General features: G+C 49.2%; 2 protein-coding genes across 4 annotated transcripts in view; one reads left to right on the top strand and one right to left on the bottom strand.

The window, feature by feature from the left end:
* Positions 1–15,875, top strand: part of RAF1 (Raf-1 proto-oncogene, serine/threonine kinase) — a 71,484-nt gene extending 55,609 nt beyond the window's left edge. For 2 of the 3 annotated variants that reach the window (XM_043443368.1, XM_043443367.1), the window contains 12 exons: positions 1,548–1,701; positions 2,294–2,353; positions 4,723–4,750; positions 4,859–4,986; positions 5,329–5,446; positions 10,905–10,989; positions 11,638–11,814; positions 12,889–12,935; positions 13,999–14,117; positions 14,366–14,497; positions 14,604–14,738; positions 14,912–15,875. In XM_043443368.1, coding sequence (XP_043299303.1) covers positions 1,548–1,701; positions 2,294–2,353; positions 4,723–4,750; positions 4,859–4,986; positions 5,329–5,446; positions 10,905–10,989; positions 11,638–11,814; positions 12,889–12,935; positions 13,999–14,117; positions 14,366–14,497; positions 14,604–14,738; positions 14,912–15,055 — 1,327 coding nt within the window. In that variant the 3' untranslated portion in view covers positions 15,056–15,875. The remainder of the gene's footprint in view (positions 1–1,547; positions 1,702–2,293; positions 2,354–4,722; positions 4,751–4,858; positions 4,987–5,328; positions 5,447–10,904; positions 10,990–11,637; positions 11,815–12,888; positions 12,936–13,998; positions 14,118–14,365; positions 14,498–14,603; positions 14,739–14,911) is intronic. The other variant, XM_043443369.1, reaches the window with a different exon arrangement.
* Positions 15,783–17,196, bottom strand: part of MKRN2 (makorin ring finger protein 2) — a 38,063-nt gene continuing 36,649 nt past the window's right edge. The window contains exon 8 of the mRNA XM_043443370.1: positions 15,783–17,090. Coding sequence (XP_043299305.1) covers positions 16,953–17,090 — 138 coding nt within the window. The 3' untranslated portion in view covers positions 15,783–16,952. The remainder of the gene's footprint in view (positions 17,091–17,196) is intronic.

Genomic DNA, 17,196 nt, shown 5'->3' with positions numbered 1-17,196 from the left:
TCCACAGGTCTCTTCTCTGCGTCTGTGTCTCTAGTGCTGCCCTGCAAGTAGGTTCTTCGGAGCCGTGGTTCTAGATTTCACATGTATGCGTCAGTATTTGACATTTGTTTTTCTCTTTCTGACTTACTCTGTATGACAGACTCTAGATCCATCCACATCTCTACATATGACCCTGTTTTTTTCCTTTTATGGCTAATATTCTCTTGTATATATGTACCACATCTTCTTTATCCATTCATTACATTTTAAAGACCTGGAGATTTGCCTTTGTCAGTATACAGTGAGCCTCAGGGAAAGGGTCCCAAAATGATACACGGTGATTCAATAAAAATAAAACCCTTGACTTTGAAATGCTTATTATGGCCTTGCATTGCTAAAACCATGATGTTTAATAAACTATCTTGAAAAAATCTAATTAGATTTTTAATATAAATAATCCATTTTAATGTGCCTGTAAGTTTGCACATAATCTGTCTTTATTCTGTTTTGCAACTTTAAAATCAGAGTTTTGTTGAGTTCACATGCCTCATTCAGTTTTACACATGAATTTGGAACCTAAAATAATTCTACATCTTTGCCCAAAATATCTGACTTCACTTTATATGTAGTCATATAATATTTAATGGCCTTTGTAAAACTAACATGGAAATTATTCAAGGCAGCATATCTTAGAGTAAGGAATTTGTATTGAAATGATACTTGGATGTATTAGTGTATGACCTTTATTTTTCTTGGTAATTTAAAAGCATGGCTGACTGAAAAATTGTACTTGCCTCTGAATATTTAGATAGAAGAAAAAACCAGGCCTCTGAGGCCATTCATGTTGAATTGCCTGGAAAGGCAGTTTTTCAAGGCCGTAGAACAATTTCTCTTAGAAAAAGTCTTTCATCCCTTGAATTCATGCATGGTGCTAACCTGTCTGAATAAAACCCAGAGTAATCTTTTGAACAAATAATGACAGTGTTATGCTGAATGCATGTTCCCAGTTTGGCTGGTAGGAGAGTGTCATTGGGTAAAAGAAGCCAGTGATAAATGTCAGAGGTATTCAGATCTAAAAGCCGAAGTCACTGTGATTGATTTTGTGAGCTGTTTGCGGGGAGGGGATGCCCATGAGGAACGTGCTGCCTGTGGGCAGGCGCACTGGGCAGGCCTAGGAGTGTCAGGGACCTTCCTGCAGCTTTTCTCATTTAGTCTCGAAATGAACCTGGGAGAGTTCCAGCTAGCTTAATTGTAGAGGGTAGTGTTGAGGTGGTCTAAAGTTTTGGAGTATTCTGTAGACGTGATTTATTGAAGTATCATTTCTTTGTACGTGAATTCTGAGCGCATATATTACTTCCTTCTTAAAAATTTGCATGCAGAGGCACCTCAATAGAAGAAAAAATTTAAATGGTGCATATTTAGATTGACAAAAGAAACGAATACTTTTGTCGAAGGTCATAGTGTAAGTAGGGTTTGCCCCAGGATGTTAATGAAGCAAGTAGTCGAAAGACTTTCCATTCCAGAGGCCTGAGTGTCAACCATGGACTTTCTTTCTGCTTGTTGCCTAGTTCCCAGCACAGATACTCCACACCCCACGCTTTCACATTCAACACCTCCAGCCCCTCCTCTGAAGGTTCGCTCTCCCAGAGGCAGAGGTCGACGTCCACACCTAACGTCCACATGGTCAGCACCACTCTGCCTGTGGACAACAGGATGATTGAGGTAAAAGGGCCCCTTGGGGGTGGTGGAGAGCATCAGTCAGTCGTTCGGGTGGGTTGACAGTTGTGTCAGAGAGTTTTGGTTTTCTAACCTGGTAAAGAATGTTGCAGCAGTTTCTCAGGCCCCTGGACTTCCTGAATTTCTTATTCACTGTATCCTCAGACTAGCTTAATGATCCTGTTGGTATATCATTCAAATGGAGAACTGAAATTTCCTGAAGAGATGTTAACATTTGAGCTCATTCTTTCCAGGTTAGATAGGAAGAGAATTTCAGTGAACTAGCGGATAAGTTACAATAAAGAGTAGTGTTTTTTTGGAGGGGGAGCGGGGAAAAGAAAATAATAGTGATAGAGGACTATGAACTCTCTGAAAGACTTTGTGATTTTATTTAGAAATAAAAGGGTGGAGTCCTAAGATTTTAACAAGCAGGTATTTAGGAATATATGAAAGTGCCCAAAGCTAGTGTTTTCAAACTGCTTTTTCTTTTCTTTTCTTTATGGTATGTTCTATTTGTTTGGTTTGCTTTCTGGTTCATCTTTATTAACAACTGAATACACTTAAAATACTTCCTTTGTTTCTCATTGCTTTGGACTAGAATAACAGCCTGAATGCTTCTCCCAGGGCGTGGTCCAGACGATTTTGTGTGAGGGGAAGAGTAGGTATTCTTCTTCATGCCTTTGCTTTCTTGTAAACTATCAGGATTTCTTAGACTGTCAGACAGTAGACTATCAAAAATGAAACAATCCCTGCATTTTATATTTCTCATCAGACTTACTTTCATGTTTTCTCTTTTGGCAGCAGCATATTTAGGAGTTTAAAAAAGATACTGTATGTGGTATTGTTGATAGGTGAAATCAGTTTCTCAGGTGGGATTTTGAGTCTAAGGGTATTAAAATTGTTCTTTAAAAATAATTTTCTTTTTTTTTTTAATAATTTTCAACCAGAGACTAATGCTAGTTTATTTACTTCTTACTGAACACCATCACTATTCTGTTTACAACAAAATGTGTCAGTTTGGTTGGTATACCCTGAAATTCCTTTGATAAGAGGTTTTTTTTTTTGAATCAGAGACAACTGTGCTCTGCATTCTGAATTGGTCCTTGAAAAACCTCAGGGCCACCTGTGACCTCAGACACAACTCACAGTACTCAGACCTCAAGTCATTTCTGACATACTTGTCCTTTGAATGTGGGGTCTAAATTGGTCGTTTAGGGGCACTTAGGTTATCACACGATTATTGTGAGGTTGTGTGTATGCAGACTATGAATCTTACTATTTTATTGTGATGAGCCTTAATAATGATACAGTAATATACCAGTTTTCTTCTGATATATAATCTGTTCTTGTATAAACACTCAGAGTTAGGGGGAACATTAAAAGTGAAAATTTTTGAATTGTAGAATAACTGGCACATCTCTTGTGCTTGATCCTGTCTGCACTTCAGAAGCAGAGCACATTTTTGACTCCTGTGTTTTAAAAATTTGATTCAGCATTTTAAAAGTACACTTTCTTGCTTTGTATAAATCATCTTAGTTCTCTTTAATATTTAGATCTCAAGATGACATGTCAATCCAGCTGTAGAAATTAGCACAGAAAAAACAGGGAAGAAAATTACTATGGCATTAAGAAAAAATCCTAATGCACTGGGCATATAATTCTGGTCAATAAAAATACGTTGTGCCATGCTTTGATTGAAAACAATAGATTAGTTGAATAAGAAAACTACAGCTGCTAAATATTCTACTGAAATTCAGGTTATTTTTGTTTTTTTTTTTTTTATTCAGGTTATTTTTGGACAAAGGATTGTCCACCTGGCAGTCATTTTGTCATTGTTAAGAGCATGCAGATTCCTAGATTTCCCACCTTTTCTCCCAGACATTCTTAGATCAGTTCTACTGGTGGAGGGGCTTGGGAATCTGTGTTCTTACACACCTCTCCACGTAATTCTGAAGACTGACCAGTTTGGGGAACCCTAGAACCAGGCTTTATTGGTAAACTCTGAAGATGGGGCTGCCAAAGTGTGGGGGGGCTTGGCCTGTGATTTCTCTCATCTCTTGTAAAGATACTGCAGGGTGCAAGCATTCTGGTAATAATTCTGTGAAAAAAGCACCTTGTGGTTACACAAGGAGAACAGAGTAGGACTTCAGGAAAAATCTCCTTTTCGAGGATATGGGGTGAAGTGGTTTTATGTTGTTGTTACCTATGTACTCCAAGTGAGCCTTTTAGAAAAGGGATTTAGGCCTCATGGGAGGGCCCTGTGATTTAAACTGTTCCAACTAAATAGTTTCTAATAAATTCTAAGGGTAACCTTTGACCTCTCACCTGAGTAGAATGTAACTCATTTCCGAGCTTACCCACAAGATCTGAGGAACATTTTGTGATGAATGAGCTCCTGGCTGAGGTCCTTGGGTGGTTATTTTTCGTTCTGTTTCTGCCACCTGCTGGTTGTGTGACCCTTGCCATGTCCCTTTGCCTGTTCACATATGTTTTCTTACATGTAAAATGTAGGTTTCAGACTAGGGGATTTACGGTTCTTCCAGCTTTCCATGATTTTAGGCTTGGATCAAGTATGTAGTCATGGTGCTTCCTCTTCGCAGATCTAACTCCTAGAGGAGTAAGAGTGAACTGGGCACTGAATCCCTTGCTAAAAAATATTATTTTTTTGAGCTTCAGTGGAACAAGATCCCCAACCATTGGAAACCTCTCAGCTTGATAGTAACTTGGTTAGCCTTCCTTTAAAGAGTACCAGTCTGCTGTGTGCATTGCTTTCTTCAGAGAAAAAAGAATGTCATGTCTGTCATGTATGAGAAACTAGCAGCAGTCCTCCTAATATATGATGATAATACTGGCTACAGACATTTGATGAATTGGATCAAAGAAAAGTTAGTGTATGTAATTAGACCTTTTGTGATTTAGAGATTTTATAATCTCTTTTGCTCTTGTAAATCCTTATCCTCCCTCTCCCTCCCCCAGAGAACATCTTTTCTAGGGCAGAAATTGACCAGCTTTCCTTTTCTGTTTCAGGATGCAATTCGAAGTCACAGTGAATCAGGTACTTGCTTAAGTCATTTAGCAGATAGTAATGGGCTGTTTCTCTTTATGCTGTTGTGTCTTCTGTTGACTTATCCATGAGTGGATCCTGTTTGTCTTGTCTGTTAAGGCTCCCCTTCAGCCTTGTCCAGCAGCCCCAACAATCTGAGCCCGACAGGCTGGTCACAGCCCAAAACCCCTGCGCCGGCACAGAGAGAGCGGGCGCCGAGCTCCAGCACCCAGGAGAAGAACAAAATTGTGAGTGCCCACAGCACCCCCTGCATGTCAGGGTTCAGCAAGAAAAGCCTGGTCAGAAATGAGGATGCCGTTCATTTTAGGGGTGGGGAACGCTCATTAAATGAATACGTTATACATGTCAATGCTGTTTTTGGCATGCTTGCACTGGAAAACTTGCTGGTTTGTTGCAAGGCAGGAACCAAAATAGTATTTTCTCAAATGACAAAAAGTAGACTTATAGTTAATATGTATTTTTAAAAGATCTGGGAATGGATGGAGTTGGGTTGATCCTTTCTTTGACACCCTTGTTAAGCAGACTTTTAACTGTTCATGAAATATATTAATGATCTGTGCTTGCTTTAGAGGCCTCGTGGACAGAGAGATTCGAGTTATTACTGGGAGATAGAAGCCAGTGAAGTGATGCTGTCCACTCGGATTGGGTCAGGCTCCTTTGGGACTGTTTATAAGGGCAAGTGGCATGGTGAGTTTGGTACCCCCCGCACCCCTGCCAACTACCAGGGTGAAGCCCTCTTTCAGTCCAGAGAGGGCCAGGCGGGCTCCCAGCAGCAGTGTCCACGGCTCCCTGTTCCCTCTCGGTGACATTGCATACTGTGCTTTGTAGGACTCAACAATCTATAATTGGTACAAAAAAGTTTTCAGGATAACTTGAAATTGGTGAACAAGAGTTGAGCACTCCCTCTCCCTCCCCCAGAGAACATCTTTGTTAAATGTCACAGTCTCTTCTTTCTTATAAATTGACTAGATAGTGTGAACCTGGGAGGGACATGCTTTGAAGCTCCTTAAATGTGTTTAAGAGTTTGTTATTAGGAGGGTCAGGCACTCCAGCAAGTTAAAGCTGGCAAGGCACTTAGAGATTTTACATGCAGAAAACCAAGGTCTCAAGAAGGGGAACTGACACACCCATGGTCAGACAGTCAGCACAGTAAAACCTGGAGCCTCCTAAGGTAGATTGTCTTTGCTCTGCCCTGGGATTGGTTGTGGGAACCTCTTGTCAGACAGGAATGCACAGACTGTATTCTTGAATCTGTTTGGAGTTGATGTTCTTATTTGAATGGAAACACTTTGTCATTGGAAGAAACTTTCTATTTTAAGGTCTGTAGCCACAGCTTCTTTATTTTGGCAACACACTTAACATTTCTCTGTCAGGCTTTTAATGCCTTTGCCTTTAGAATGTCAGCAGATAGAGTATTTTCTTGAAAATGCTACATGTTCCCCAAAAGACATCTCTCTAAATTCAGATTTTAATAAAACAAAAAAGCAAGCAAGCAGACCAACAAAAGCCCCACAAGACCACACACAGAATCTAGAGTGCCTGCATTTCTACTTTGGTTGCCACCGTGTTTATCTTTACACATAAATGGACAAAGGCTGAGAGAAGTCATGAGCATAAAATGCGTTGGAGCATTAAGATTCAACTTGTTAACAACTGAGAAACACTTGCAGCGTTGCAAGTAGCTTATGTTAATTAACATGTGGGGTTTCCACTTAGAGCTAACCATCTGACAAGCCTCTGGTTCTTTGTAAGAACCAGGAAAGGACTGAATGTTTGTAAATTACATGAGGGGGATTCCTTTCCTTTTGAATATTGCATCTAATATACTACTGGCCTGCCTCCCAGGTCACCGAGAAATTATACTATTGCTGAATATTTTGTAAATAGATGTCATAAATGTCTTGGTGATCCCTTAGAAAAGAAAAACACAGTTTTGTGAGATAGAGTGCTTATATCTGAGACAGCAAGCCTGTAAGTAACTGCAGGAACTGGAGCAGCAAATACTCCTTTTAATGTGCCCACTAAGAGCGTTTTATCATTTTTATACATTTTAGAGCCTTTGCCAAAAGCCAGCACATGCAGTTTAAGTGTTGCCCAAATTTAAACCTCCTCCGATTGAGCACTTTTATTGGGGGTTCATAGTTTTTTAGAGCATTAGATTTGCCACAGTACTGCCATTGAGGTGGTAGATTTTCTCTCAGTTGTGAGCCTGTAGATTACTGTAAGGAGGTATATTGCTCTAGTGTTACTTCCATGAAGACAGCCATTAGAATGTGGATAACATCTAATGCTTTTAAGATTCTAGTTTTTCTGAGTTGAGTCTCAAAAGTCAGAGGAGTGAGGAGCCGTGGACTTTCAGCTCAGCCTCTCAGAAAGCCAGCTGTGGTCTGCAAATGAAGACGAAGAAGGAGAGGGTCAAGGAAACCATGATTTCTAGAGTGAATGTTTTATGCTATGCTTGCTTCCCCCCCCCCCCGCCCCGCCCATGCTTTTCTGATTCCTATATATAATGCTTTATTCAATTCCTTAAAAATTACAGCTGTTTTGGTGATTTTTAAGTGCTTTTTATTTTACCCAGCTGCAGAACAAAAATAAAAACTAAAAACAGAAAAGGTCTTAAAGCAGCCAAGATGGAGGCCTCAGACCCGTGAACAGAGCCCACCGACTTCACGTACAGAAGAGACCCCTTGGGCCCGAGAGCCGAGTCTCCTTTGGAGCGTGAATTTGGGGTCTCCCAATTGCAAAAATGCATTAAAAGCAATGAAGATAGCAGCTGAAGCTGTCAGAGTGCTAGCAGCAGGGTCATTCTCTCAGAGTGAGAAGAGGCAGCAGATCCCCAGACTGAGGACACTCGGGGGTCATGTGTGAGGTCTGCAGCTGGCGGAGCCATGCATGGGGACCCCCGGCCCCGCCTCAGGCTGAGCCTCGTCTTGACTGAGTCAGTGTGAAGAGGAGGAATGGGGTTCAGTTTGTTTCTGTTCTAGAAAGCAGGGCTGTGTGTAATAAGTTTTAGACAATCCTAGATGATTAAAACAGGAGGGTTAATTGAAATATAAAAAGGGAAAACAAACCCACTTCAGATTCATCAGTGATGGCAGCTGTTCTTCAATGGTGGATGAATCATACCAGCTTAGTGTCTTATTAAACCCATGATAACCAGGAGCAGTGTATCTTAGAGCTTGTACCACGTTTGCCTCTGACATTACTGTGGAGGGAAAGCGCGAAGTTCTGGTTTGATGACTAGCACCCGTGTCATGCAGCCCCTCAGCAGTGGCCCCGAGCCACTGGGGGGGCCGTGGTCCTGACGCGCTCGGCCCCGCGGGCCGTCTCAGTGCCCGGCGTTCCCTGTCAGAGGCTGTGCCCACTTCCAGCTCCAGAGCCTCAGACAGGCAGCTTTTCAGTTCATGACTTGGCTTGCTGACCGGTGCCGCTTAGAAGCCACTCGTTTCTTCAGCCAGTGTTTCCTGAGCATTCTAATATCGAGCATTTCTCTAACGGCTGGGGCTGAAGCCCTGAGCAAAATGGAAACAAATTCTTTCTCTTACGGAGTTAATATTCTGGTGGGGATAATGGCCAGGGAAAGCCCAGTAGGTGTGTGCTGCGTGCTCAGGAGGAACATGGAGGAAGGCAGGTAAGGGGTGGCAGGCCTGGCTCCCGGTTGTCAGTCGACTGGCTGGTGGGGAGTCCGTGAGGGAGTGCCAGGAGGGAAGCAGCAGAGGTGGAGTGGGCCGCCCCCCTGGCCTGTCCCGGGGACCCCAGGAGCCCTGAGGGGCTGCTGGGGAGGCGCGAGGGAGAGGCTGGGGCGGTCAGGTCAGGCTCTGGGTTCTGAGGGCCTGGAGAGACCCTGGTCTCACTGGGCGCGGCGGGCGTCCCGGACCCTGCCCGGCCTTTAGGAGGCTGCCCAGCCTTGGCCTGAAGACCAGTGACGGGAGCTTCTGAGTGACCTGAAAACTTGGCCTCGCTCTGGGGTGCACAGATGAGGGCGGCTGTGACCCAGACTGTAGTCCCAGTGCACAGCCCGCTGGCAGGGCCGTTGACCTGAGCTGGCGGGCCTCTGGGCCCCGTCTCCCCATCAGCGACGTGCACGACCCGGGCCTGTGGGTGACGTCCCCCGCGCGGTCACACGGACCTGGGGGCTGGGGTTTGGACTGAGAACGATGGGAGGATTTCACGTGGCCGTGACGGGGGAACACAGACAGATGACTGTTTCACAGGAGTCCGTCTTGTTCCCAGCTCCAGAAAGTAGAGCCTAGAGTGGGAGGGTGCTCAGCTGAGTGCAGGTCAGGGGGCGTCGCGGGGGGCTGGCTGTGGCTGCTGCTGACCTCTCTGAGGTTGCTGAGCTGATCAGTCCACCACGGGACTGCGTGTGCCTGGAGGAGAGCCATGAGAGGGGCAGGGCTTGCACGACTAGGCCCAGCACGGGGAAGCGGTTCCACTGAGGGCAGCCCACCAGCCCGCCCCGCCCGGGCCTTCCGCCCGCATCCTCCCCAGCCTGTCCTCATGCGACCCCGGCCCAGCCCGCCCTGCCTCTCCGCGATTGCCGCTGAGCCAGTCCCCCTTCACGAGGTTCCGCCTCTGTCCCTTCTCCTGCCCTCCTGTCACCTCCGCCTGCTCCGAGCCTGGGCCCGTGCTCAGACTCCCCCCAGCCCCCCTCCCGTCCTGCAGGTGTCGCAGCTCACGCTGGCCTTGCCCTGGCATCTCTCTCCTCCCCCTCACCTCACTGTGTTCCTGGGGTTCCTCGTCCAGAACTGCCTCTTGCCTTGGCTGACGCCCCATCTCCCTCCGAAGACCTCCATCCTCCGCCGACATACTTACTCCCCTCTGGTGTCACCGCCCTCACCCGCATTCTGTCTTGGCTCTGATGCTCCAGGGTGGGCAGGTGCCCAGAAGACTCTTGTCCCACTGTCCGGCATCAGGAGCTCAGGCTCGGGCTGCGCGGTTTACCAGCTCCATCTGCCCAGGAATTGAAGGCAGCTCTGAACGTGGAGTGTCTCTCTGCCGTCCTCAGGCAGCCTGGGCCCTCTGCAAATTCGTGTGGCCAGAAATTGGTTAAGAATCAGCATGGAAGCTGCTGTTAGGTGATTTCATTTTCAGATGATGCAGAGATCGCAGGGCAGCGACCTGACATGAGAACCATCTCTCTACCATTTGGCGCCCACAAAAGTGAAAAGAGTACCCCAGCGGAGGTGCCGGGGTGCTGCTGAGGGCACGGGCTCAGGATGTAGGGGGACTCGGTCACCTCCAAGGTGCCGCTGAGCTGGACTCCCTTTGTCTGATCACTTGTCCTGAAAGTTGAGGTCCTCCTGGGGCTTCAGGCAGTTTATCATCATCACTGTTATAAGGACAACATAACTTCTGAAAGTGGCTTCTAAATCAGTCGTACCTATAAAGTAGGATTGCTCTGTGGATATTTCTAAAGGTATGTGAAGAGTGACTGACAGTATTTTCGTTAGAAGTACAGCTGTGAGACCGGGGTTCTAACCCTGGCTCTGGCGTTTTTGGGCAGTACTGCCTTGGCCAACTGACCAAACCTCTGTGCGTTGCTTGTAAGGTGAGGCCAGCAGTGTTAACCTCATAGAGCGGCTGTGAGGATTGAAGGAGGTGATAACCTGTGAAAGCAGACATGTCAGGGTGTAGTGAGCATCAGCAGTCATCTGATAGGGTTGGTTTCTAATGGGATTGAAGGCAGAGGAGCTTCATTACAATACAGATCTTTGAGTTTGTGCAAGGGAGCATCTGGGCTGTCGCTGGCCTGCTCCTGGGCCCCCCCTCTGGCCCCGGAGGAGACTCAGCATCTGCCAGGCGGTTCACATCTCGCCCCTGTCGTCCTCACGGGCCCAGGCTGTGACCGTCACCTCACCACCGGGGACGCCTGGCTTGACAGGAACAGCTGAAACTAAGCTGGTTCAAGGTCTCTGGGGCGGAATTTGAAGGATAGTGGTATAAAACCTTTTTTTTTTTTTTTTTCAGCCACTTGAATAATTCAGAAATTGGCATAGTATTTGTTCTATCTGTGTAGGTCTGTGATTTTTTTTTTTTTTTTGTCTGTGATTTTTGAATAAGGGATTCACTGCCTCTTCCTCAGACAGGTGTACATGAAAAATGAAGTTAAGATCAGCTGCACTGACTATAAACTCATTTGCAGGAGACGTTGCAGTAAAGATTCTGAAGGTCGTGGACCCCACCCCAGAGCAGTTCCAGGCCTTCAGGAACGAGGTGGCTGTCCTCCGGTGAGTGGAGAGTGGACCTCGCAGCCCTGCGGAGGAAGCGGGCTGCGGGCGAGACCTGCCTCTGGGGGCGTGCTCAAAGCTTTGGGGCTGCCTTTCAAGTGGAAAGGAGTGGAGCCTTCTTCCAGCTCCTGTGCTTGTTAGGCCTTGAGAAGAGCCGCTCTGATGGCACCGCCCTTCAGCGTCAGCCTCTGGGCTCACCACCTCAACAGCTCAGGTTCTGTTGTTGGGTTTTAGTTTGACATAGGTTCTGTTTTCACATTTATTTCCAAGTACTCTTTATAACCAAGTGGCCTTAATTTGGACTTCAAAACCATCAGCTTATAAATCTTTTTGGAGTCACTATTTAGACTTGTAGGAATAGGCTGAGAGGATGGGCTCCGTGGATGAGGGGTCCTTGTGACCCCTGTGGGGAGCTCGGTGAGTCTGTGCTGCTGGAGGGGGACGTCCTCTCTGCCACCCAGGCCGGCATCGAGGGCCGCTCTGCCAGCCCAGAGCAGCAGCTGTGTGGGAGCAGTCTGCCGTGGGTGCTCTGCGAGCCCAGGGGTTGTACGGCGGCGTCAGTTGCCCACAGGAGGCACTCGGGGGCAGGATGGGTCTCCCTGTCTGCAGAGGCAGAAGCTCCGAGCCTTTTGTTCCTCCCCTCTCCAGCAAAACCCGGCACGTGAACATCCTGCTCTTTATGGGCTACATGACGAAGGAGAACCTGGCCATCGTGACGCAGTGGTGTGAGGGCAGCAGCCTCTACAAGCACCTGCACGTCCAGGAGACCAAGTTCCAGATGTTCCAGCTGATCGACATCGCCCGGCAGACGGCTCAGGGAATGGAGTGAGTGCCTGGCTTGACGAGGAGGTCTGGGGCCCGTGCACCGGCTTGTCCCTGAATCAAAACCAAGATTAGGGAAAGCCAAGTCTGTTAAGTGGTTTCCCTTATTTTTGCGCAGCTGGAAGTGAACCTGAGGGGTGGACTGAAGGAACGAGAAAGTCGGGTTTCTTGCCTGAGCTGAGTCTACCTGCTTGAGGCTCAGATTCAGGTTCCAGCTGCTGCCCTCAGAGTTCTGCCAGACACCCCAGAACACAGAGTGGGCCGGCGGCTTCTGGGGGGCACCATGCCTCTGAGGTGTAGCCGTCCAGTGTGGTTTACCCACCTGGGGGTTTATCAGATGTCACTTTTCCAATAATTTGTTTTCCTTTGAAGTTCCCCGAACTAAAGTTGTGCTTGCAAGGGGTTTATAAAATCTCATGTCGTGCTTGTAAAATTCATATACCATGCAAATTCCATATGTTTTCAGAGATGACTACTCGTTTTTTAGAGATGAAATTCACCCTTATAGTTCAGGTGTTTTTTTTATTTAGTATATTCAGAGTTGTGCAGCCATTTACCACTGTCTAATTGTAGAACATTTTCAAGATTAATGAGATGGACGTGTTGGTCTTGCCTCTTCGCCGTGGCGTTTCTGAGGCGTGTGTGTATGTTGCAGCGTCTCAGTGCTGCAGTCCTTTCTGTGGAAGGACAGCCCGTTGTACAGATATGGTTTTACTTGTGTATCAGCTGATGGACATCTGGGTTGTCAGAATTCCCATTTGAATAAAACTGATGCTAAAAGACGACCCTCCGTTTGTGCTGTAGCCTCACTTTCAGGTCTAAGTCCTAATGGGGAGCACGCTGAACCACTGCAGGACCAGTTCCCGAATGTACTAGGGGGGGCCAAAAAGTTCAGTTAGGCTTTTCCGTAAGATGCAACCAAATAAATAACTGAACTAACATTTTGGCCAACCCTATAACTCCTCATCTAGGAGTCAGGCCTTCCAAGTGGTTTGCTTCTTTGATGTAATTTAAAGGAAGCTGCTTTTTACCAGTGTCTCTCAAACTGGTTTTAATAGATTTATTTTCCCTTCACAGCTATTTGCATGCAAAGAACATCATCCACAGAGACATGAAATCCAACAGTATCCTTTGGTGGTGGTTTCATCAGACTGCTCAGTTCTAAATTTAGAAGACTTTTAAAGTTTACCTCAGCAAAAGTGACTTTGGAAAGAGTTCCACCAAAGTTGAGATACTTGTTTTGGTTATGCTTGAAACAGGCCTAATTTGGAAGGCTGTTTATTACTAAATTTAACTTGGGGGAATGGGCCTTTTGTCGCTCATGTTTATTTCTGGTTTGTGGATTATATCAGGTCAGAAAGTAGATGCAAGCCGAAAGTACAAGATTTTTAAAATTACTACTTGAAATTGTCTTTCTTGAATGTACAGAAATGGTTTCCTCATAGACTACCGTTGGAATCAACCCTTTTCCAGGCTTTAATGTGCTTTTGCAGAAGGGAAGTGGATAAAAGCAGTCTTCACGCTGTAGGCGTGAGGTAGACAAGGGTGCACCTGCCTCCCCCCCCAGCCTCTCAGAGGAGTGGGCTTTATAGCCCAGCTTTGCCTCCTGGCCAGTGCGAGGCACAGCAGTGGTGACGGGTTGGAATTTGGGATGTTACCTACTTGGGGCATGTGTCTGAGGCAGGAAATACCTGTTAGTGGTGGGTTTGGAGGCCAACACATCACACCATGAAAGCAGACAGCAGATTCTAAGCAGGTATGAATTACTGGGCATTGGCAGATGGCACACGTCGGCCTTAAACCGCCTGACTACTTTACCCGGGACGGAGGCAAGTTTGGCTGTGATTTTGAAGTCACCATGGTACCTGTTCTCGCGGGAAACGTCTGGAGGCAGATAGCACTCAGGACTGTGGGGTTTCCCTTGGTCATGGGAGGGCGGGGCGCAGGCCGAGACGGTCAGCAGGCCGCGGGCCATGCTCACAGTCTTGGGGCCTGAGGCCCTGCAGGCTGTGGGGAGGGCAGGGCTGGCCAGGCCCCTCGCTCTGGTCCGCTGCCCCCCCCCCCCCCAAAAGCGTTGCAGGTCCAGTGCAGGGAAGGCCGAGAAGGAGGTGCCAGGGAGAACTTGGGGCAGCTTTTCAGGAGGAGCAGGACCATCCTTCTAAACTAGTGTCCTTAACGAGCATTGAGATATATTTCTCCACGAAGGCCTGACGGTGAAAATCGGCGATTTTGGATTGGCCACGGTGAAGTCGCGCTGGAGTGGTTCTCAGCAGGTCGAGCAGCCCACCGGCTCCATCCTGTGGATGGTGAGGCGGCTTGGCGCCCCGGGCGGGTGGGGGGCCGGGTGCGAACGGGCAGCTCCTGGGCTGCCTGGAGGGAGCTGGCGGCACAGCGCGGCGTGGAGCTGGGTTCCCGTCGGGCCCTGCGCTCATGGATGCTGAGCGTGGGAGCCTTTGGGGATGAGCCGCCGTGGGGCTTTCTGAGGACAGTACAGGCACACCCAGCCCCGGGGCAGCCCGGATCCAGACAGTGACGGGCGCATTTGGTCCCGTAGGCCCCAGAGGTGATCCGGATGCAGGACAACAACCCGTTCAGCTTCCAGTCCGACGTCTACTCCTACGGCATCGTCCTGTACGAGCTCATGACGGGGGAGCTCCCCTACTCCCACATCAACAACCGTGACCAGGTGGGTCCCTGGCGCCCATCCGCTGGCTCTGAGAGGGCAGGCCGCCTCCCAGCGCAGGGTTGGAGGCGCTCTGCTCACCGCCCTCCCTCCCCCGCTTGCTCCCCAGATCATCTTCATGGTGGGCCGCGGCTACGCCTCCCCAGACCTCAGCAAGCTCTACAAGAACTGCCCCAAAGCCATGAAGAGGCTGGTAGCCGACTGTGTGAAGAAAGTGAAGGAAGAGAGGCCTCTCTTTCCCCAGGTAAGGCTGGCTCCGGGCGCTCGAGCAGGTTAGAGCGGGTCTAGTGATGCGGAGCGGCCGGACGCGTGCCCTGCACACGCCGTGCGTGGGGTGGGAAGGGTTCGAGGCCCAAGGGGAAGCGGCTGCAGGGACACCTGGCGCGCCCCCTGAGACCGCCCTGGTGCCTCTTTCAGATCCTGTCTTCCATCGAGCTGCTCCAGCACTCTCTGCCCAAGATCAACCGGAGTGCCTCGGAGCCCTCCTTGCACCGGGCAGCCCACACCGAGGACATCAACGCCTGCACGCTGACCACGTCCCCTCGGCTGCCCGTCTTCTAGTGGCCCCGCGCCTGGGCTGCTGGCGGGAAGAGTGGTCAGCAGGCACCACCATCTGTTCCCTTTCTGTGGGGACGGAGCTGGTCTTCCGAGAAGCTGCTGCTAAGGACCTTCTACACCACTCAACAGGGCCTTAACTTCACGTTGCCTTTTCTGCCCTTTCTGTCCGGGGAGGAGGAAGCCATTCGCCAGCTGGTTTGCCCTGCTCCCCCGGCGGCCCCTGAGCTCATGAGCCAACCTCCTCCAGACGCACCCGTGGCTGCTGATGGTCACACACTGGGCCCAGCTGTCAGCTGCAGGAGTGTCTTTGGGGCAACAAACGTGCTCAGAGGGGAAATGAAGGTGGCAGGCAAACCAGCCGTGACGTGGGACGTGTGGATTCTCTAAGTCAGCTTCTAGGAGGGACGCTATCACAGAAGGACTTCTCTGCAGATACCTGGTGTGGCGGCAAACAGGTAGTTTTGCACATAATGCACCGAACGGCCCAGGGCTGTTGGGACCGCGGCGGCCTGGACGAGCCCGCTTTGGTACTAGGGACTTGACTCGGGGACACGTCCTTCTCCTGACGGGCTCCAGCGCTGGGCTTGGTGACCGGAGGTGCTGGGCCTCCCCGCCCTGGGGAGCAGTCCTCAGCCTGCCGAGTTGTCTTCCAGGAGCGGCCCCCGTGGGGCGGGGCCTGGCCAGCCTTGTCTCTGCATCACATCGTGTGCAAGGAAGCCAGGAACACAGGTTTTCTTGATAATTTGGGTTTAATTTTGTTTTTATGCGCCTGACAAAATACAGTTATTCAATTATGTTATTTTAATAAAATAAATTAAATGTAGGTTTAATGGCTGTTTCCCTCCTCTGAAAGTAAATCGTGAGCTCACAGATCGAATTCTGTTTGTTCAGCCTTCCGGAGCAGAACTCCAGAAGCGGGAAATGGGCCAGAGTGAATGGAGTCCAGCTTCTGTTCACCCTCCACTAGAGAGAGAACTGTAGGAATTATGCAAAAAAGCACTCTAAACTCAGGTAAAGAGTAGACCTTCTTCTACCCATACTTTAATACATTTTATAAAATATCTGGTATCTACAGATGTCTATAAAAATAGATAATTCAGGCTTGGAGTGAGTTGGGATTGATAGTATTTTAAGCTCTTAAAATCACAAGTGATGAGAGACTTGTATTCGGTTTTTTCTCAGGACCACTGCTGGGTCAGAACTAGAAACTGTTCTTAGGTGCTGTTAAATTTGTATGAAACTTCAAATCAAAGCCAGTTTACAGAGGAGAGAGTGCACAGGGACCCTTGGGTCACAAGTCGGCAGGTAACAGCCAGGGGCGTGTCCCTGGGGCATCCGGGTAAGGCTGTCATCTGCCTGGTGACCCTCAAACAAACCCTGCACGGGGGGCCGTATCTGCTCTGCCCCCTGCTGCTTCAGGAGCCCCCCTCAGAGGAACGTCAGCCACAATGCTCTTGCCCTGCCTGGGGGCACTGGAGAGGCCTAAGGCAAGCTGCGTGCCAGGGAAGGAAGGTGTGCGGCACCTAGCCAGGTGCTGGGGTGCTCGCTACGCCGGAGCCCTCTGACCCCCAAAGGGGTCTCCCCTCAGCGTGCCTGCTGCTGCGGGGGCGCCGCACGCTGGCTGTCCGTGGAGCCCGAGCCACAGACAGGGCCAGGCCGGGTCCTCTGAGGAGTGGAGGGGCGACTACAGTAGCAACCAGAGACGCAGAACCCCGTCTACTGTTAGTTATTTTACATCCTTCACTCTTCCCACGGCTGGAATAACGAGGGGCTGAGACCCAGAGGAGTGCAGCCCCACTGGCTCCGGCCCCCGCCGCCCCGGGCCACCCTGGACGCCGCTCGCCACCCCCAGCGGCAGGCGGCTTGGCCGCAGAGCCCCCGAGGAGGGCGTGGCGGCTCTTCAGGTCTCGGACGGCTCCACCCCGGACAGGTGCATGAAGAGGTCCCCGAGCTCCGTCATGTCCACGTCGTCAGTGCTGGGGGCGTGCCGGCTCTCTCGGCTTTCGATGAAATCCCAGAGCCGCACGGAGTTAAAGAACTGCAAAGACAGCCAGCAGACATGCCTGGTCACTGCTAAGAGCAACACGCAAGCAGGGTGGCTGAGACTGCTGGCTCCCCCGGGGCCCGTGCCCACAAAGCCCTCA

The sequence above is a fragment of the Cervus canadensis genome, chromosome 22 (assembly GCF_019320065.1).
Source record: "Cervus canadensis isolate Bull #8, Minnesota chromosome 22, ASM1932006v1, whole genome shotgun sequence".
In the NCBI taxonomy this organism is placed as follows: domain Eukaryota; kingdom Metazoa; phylum Chordata; class Mammalia; order Artiodactyla; family Cervidae; genus Cervus; species Cervus canadensis.
Note: the sequence above shows the minus strand (reverse complement) of the source record. Positions and strands in the feature narration are given on the sequence as shown.